This window comes from Penaeus japonicus, unplaced genomic scaffold (genome assembly GCF_977035675.1).
Source record: "Penaeus japonicus unplaced genomic scaffold, GWHDUDI00000001_assembly GWHDUDI00000006, whole genome shotgun sequence".
Classification (NCBI taxonomy): domain Eukaryota; kingdom Metazoa; phylum Arthropoda; class Malacostraca; order Decapoda; family Penaeidae; genus Penaeus; species Penaeus japonicus.
In genome coordinates, this window is record NW_028234408.1 from 22,086,416 (window position 1) to 22,091,415 (window position 5,000).

The 5,000-nt window shown below is 31.9% G+C and overlaps 1 protein-coding gene across 1 annotated transcript in view; it reads left to right on the forward strand.

Moving 5' to 3' along the window:
- Sou (required for meiotic nuclear division 5 protein souji) overlaps nt 1-4,663 on the forward strand; it is a 24,056-nt gene extending 19,393 nt beyond the window's left edge. The window contains exons 7-9 of the mRNA XM_043008325.2: nt 147-249; nt 1,813-1,967; nt 2,149-4,663. Coding sequence (XP_042864259.1) covers nt 147-249; nt 1,813-1,967; nt 2,149-2,212 — 322 coding nt within the window. The 3' untranslated portion in view covers nt 2,213-4,663. The remainder of the gene's footprint in view (nt 1-146; nt 250-1,812; nt 1,968-2,148) is intronic.
- The last annotated feature ends 337 nt before the right edge of the window (nt 4,664-5,000 follow it).

The following is a 5,000-nucleotide window of genomic DNA, read 5'->3' on the forward strand; positions in this document are numbered from 1 at the left end:
CACACACACACACACACACACACACACACACACACACACACACACATACACACACACATACACACACATACACACACATACAGAGTGATAATATTTTTAGCAAAAAAATTATGTTAATATGCTTTGAATTTTCTATTTGTTTTCAGTGTCAATGCAGGATGCACAGCTTTGCCAGTTCTGCTTAATATCAAGCAGGTTATGCAGCAGAGACAAGTGCACAATATGTGGAATAGCAAGGAAGAACTCCCAGTAAGTATTGAATGGTATTTCAGAATTATTGTAATGAAAGTGTAATATGCCTGTCTATCTGCTATTCATCTGTCTATATATGTCTGCATCTATGTACCTATCAAAATATCTATCTATTCTGTGTCTGTCTATAACTATCTATCTATTCATGTATCTATAACTACCTGTCTATTCATGTATTCATAGATACATGATATAGTTTTATGTTTTAAAATCCCTCTCAGGGACTAGGATGGTGCCTCCTTTCACAATTTGTACATATATATCTATATTCAGATACATGAAGAGAATTATATATACAAATGCAAGCTAAAATGCAAGTATTCAGATGTATTAACTCATTTTGTACGGGAGTCATGACATATGTGAAGACTCCAGTTCCACCCAAAGATATGCATTATTTTGTGCATGACACTTCATTGTAAATTACTCACTGTTGAAATGCACTCACAGTCCTAAAGTTTGATGATCATCACAGATAGTTTCAGAGCTACAACTTTCCAAAGTAGCTTAAACTTTTGTTTTGTGATGATTTTAAAGGAAATTTATCTTTGGACAAGTCTGTAGAGGATGGAGGAAACATCATCCCCACTCCACTAATTTCTAGCTGGTACTCTAGGTGTCAGAAATATTCCGTCTTGTTGGCTAGTTAGCTGGCTTGGGCTCCAGTCTGCAATGGGGGAATTAGCCCATTCGCGCCCGATGATGTAATTATCATGAGAATATTTTGCCCCAGCCGGATGATGTCTTATCATGTCATGATCTCTCCCTCTAGATACACGTTTTATATAGTTACTTGTTATATACTCATTGCAGTTGCATTTGTATAGACACATTTGTTCTTCACTTGTCAAAAAAATGTAAAAAAGATACAGAAAATGCTTTTCAGCATCCTGTAAATCTGTCGCTCTGGGAAGTGTTGCCACTACATGATGTGATATCACATCATCTATTGTTAACAGGTTAATGGACAGTGAGGGCCACTGTAATGTAATTTTTATTATTAAAATGTATTATATTAACCCAACTGAGATAGGCCAAATCTTAAGATGTGTTTGTTTTCTATTATTTTATAGAAATTATTTGAAATATGAATGATGTATTATCAGAGTGTTATTATTTAGCAGTTGAAATATAGGGTCATCATAAGTATAGAAATAATTAGCTTGTAATTTCAACAAAAAGGAAAAAAGCAGACCCCGCAAAAATGTGTAACATGGAGGAGTTATGAATATTTTCCTATTTAAAACAAAATTAAATCACAGTAAAATAAGAAATCTTTCTATGATCTTTCAGGGATCTTTCTATGATCTTTCATTCCCTGATAATAGTAGAATGGGTTTATCAAAACAACAAAATTGAAAATATAAAATCTAATTATTAACTTGTAGAAGGCACATTAGGTTATTTTACAAAATTCAAATCCATCAAAGTATAAGCACATAACAAACTGAAAAGATGAAGGCTAAGTGCTTTTTGAATCTGGTTTGATGTCTATACATATGCATAAACTTATGTGCCTTGGTAGATCTATCAGCAGTTAATATATGAACTTCTTTTCAGATTGAGATTGATCTTGGCCCATCATCTCGTTATCATTCAATATTTGCTTGCCCAATTCTACGTCAGCAGTCAACAGAATCTAATCCTCCCATGAGGTTGATATGTGGTCATGTGATCTCACGTGATGCCCTGAATAAGCTTACAACCAGTTCAAAGTAAGTTATTTTTTTAGCTGTATTTCTGAAAGTTTCAGATAGTTTACTATGAAATTGGTTTGATATACAAGGAGAACAGTGCTTACATTTCATTGAAGATGCATTTTTTTTTAGATTATATTTATACAATAAACTGATTTATATTATGATTTATATATTAATTTACTTGTTTGTTTTCCAGATTGAAGTGCCCCTATTGTCCTGTTGAACAAAATCCAGCGGATGCTATTCAGATTTTTTTTTAAGATAACTTTATTCCTAACTTAAGAAAACAAATAATATATATGAGAATACATACATACAGAAAATCATGTATACATATAAGGTGATTTGCATACATGGTCATTTCAACATAAATACATAAGCAGATGTATACAGACGTATATACATACAGAAAGTATATAAATATGTAGTGATTACCATGTAAAAGAATTAGTATATATCTTAAAGGCACGTTTGTTTACAGTACTATTTGGATTTTTTTCATGATCAGGATGTATACTTAAAAAATCCCATGCCTTTGCTTTACTGAATGTGGTATTTTCTGACTAGCAAAGAAATAAGCAAGTGGTTTAGAATTTATATACTTTAATCTGAATTTACCTTGCATATTTCTGAACATATGTTCTCATAGGGAGAAAGCTGGAACATAGAGAGAGAGAGAGAGTGTGTGTGTGAGTGAGTGAATGAGAAGCTACCAACAAGTGATAGGTATTTTTTTTCCATGTATTCCAGTGCCATGTGCATGTTAATATAGAGCTCATGTCACTGGGATCAAACTGTTATTATCTTTCACTACTAAGTATGACGCAAATATAAAGTTCAAAGAATCAAGGCAGGCTTACGTGTCCCATCTGAAAAGAGAGGGAATATTGTGCTTTTGTACTATTATAAATAAAGTAAATATACAAGATGGGCTGCCTATTTTGATGAATTTATATGTCCTTTTCATTCACCACTGTCTTGTGTAAAGAATGGAGGCTTCTGTTTCTCCTTATATATGGAAATCTAAAACTTTATGCTAGTATTTGTAGACAAACGTATGTGCTAGTTTAGCTGTGGGTTTAACTCAGAGCTCTACCTACTTCTGTCTTCATGAGGCCTGCATTTTAATATATCTCTCAAGGTTCCTGATGTTTTACCTGTGTGTTTTTACACCTTAGTCCTGATGCAAAGGCTTTCTATTGATGCTGCTAAAAGGAAAATGTGCACTACGAAAGACTGGAGCACAGTGTACAGACAAATGTGCCTTTAGGTGGATGTGCTACCTTTACAAATATTTTTGGATTCTGGTAAAGCTATTTTATTTATATTCCTTCCCCCCCCCCCCCCCCCCATGACATTCCTAGATTCAAAAGGGAAATTATGATTCATTTTATTTTTCAACTGCTTAAACCCTCTGATTAGAAAAGATAGATCTGAGATACCATTTGAAGATGTTATTGTGATAATGTAGGATGTCATTATTATTGTTATTGTCATTATTAGTGTTGTTTCTTTTTTGTTATGATAATGTAAACTATATTGATATTTTATTATTAATGGTTTTAAAAGAGATATTGATAATGATGATAATAATAGTATCACCTTGACATTTGTGATTACAGTAATAATGTTAGTTATTTTTATTCTCCTTATTCATTTCTTCAATATGCAATCAGTATTTCCTTATTAAATATATGACATTTTATATGAAGTCCTCAAATATTGCCATTTTATTTCTGCAAGAATTTATAGGCGACAATATTATGTAACAATGATAAGGATAATCAGCAACAAAAGTACCAATGGACAGTTGCATTTGTGGAGAAACATAAGAGCAGAGGCTTATGAGGTTCAATATCAGTGTATATTGCAAGTTACGAATTAAAAGTATTAGATGTATGATTGGGTCTGAATGCTGTTGTGAGCATAATCATGATTCATTTATTTCACCCCACAACAACATGATTGTCTTTGATGTTTAAATTTGAAGTAGTAGTAACACATAAAAATAGTAGTGACCTAATGGCAATAGATTGTAAAATACATGAGATTCATTTATTGTTTCATATTTATTAAGTACGTTATCTTCCAAAACACTTGATTGTGAGAATATAGTCCTTTAGATGTATCTTGCATTTGTTTAACCTTTAATTTAGTATTACCCAAGATTTATTTCACAAATGGCAATGGTCTCCCTATGCTGTGTATTATTGTGACACTAGTCCAAATGTTCACTGGAATGTTGAGTAGTGTAGCATCAGGTGAAAGATATATTTTCTCGTTCACATGTACATTTAAATAGAACATTGCAGGGATAGGCATGATTCAGTTTATATATGTATAAATTGAAAAAAAACACACAAAAAAACACTTGGTATTTAAGAATTTAAGATGCAGTTACAAGATTCATTTATTATGCAGATGGGAAGTCTAGGAACAAAAGTTTTTTTGAAACAAAACTTCTCAATGCAAGATACTCAAATGGAGGTTGTAAGTGTGAAGGTGCACATTTAACCCATTGTTCGCACGGATGTTATTTATTGTGTATTGTATATATTTTCATTAAATATCGTACATTTTGGATGTGCAGCTGTGTTGACACATAGATATGGCAAGCTATCAGATATGTCCAACTTATAAGCTGTAGAGGAAAACAATGTTATTTGTAGATTTAGTTGTATGTTCTTAAAATACTGTACACATGCTTTTAACCATGAGTTTTATTTAATACCTTGCAAAGAAAACCACTCAACACACATACTCATTCGTATTAATCATGTAAACTTGGCAACTTGTGTTTTTTTAGATGTAAAATTTGCATTTTCAATTTATAGCATATCTAAGCATTTGCTTGTACTTTATTAAACATATTTAGTGTTACTCTTGATTATTATTCAAAGATATACTAAACAGCACATGAAGGTTAAAGGACTTCATAAATGATTTTTGTCTCCTCTAAAAGACCTTTCACCTTGATAATAACTAAGGAAGAATATGATTTTCATAGCCAATGAACAAAATACTAAGATAAGTAAAAGTTGTGTCCAA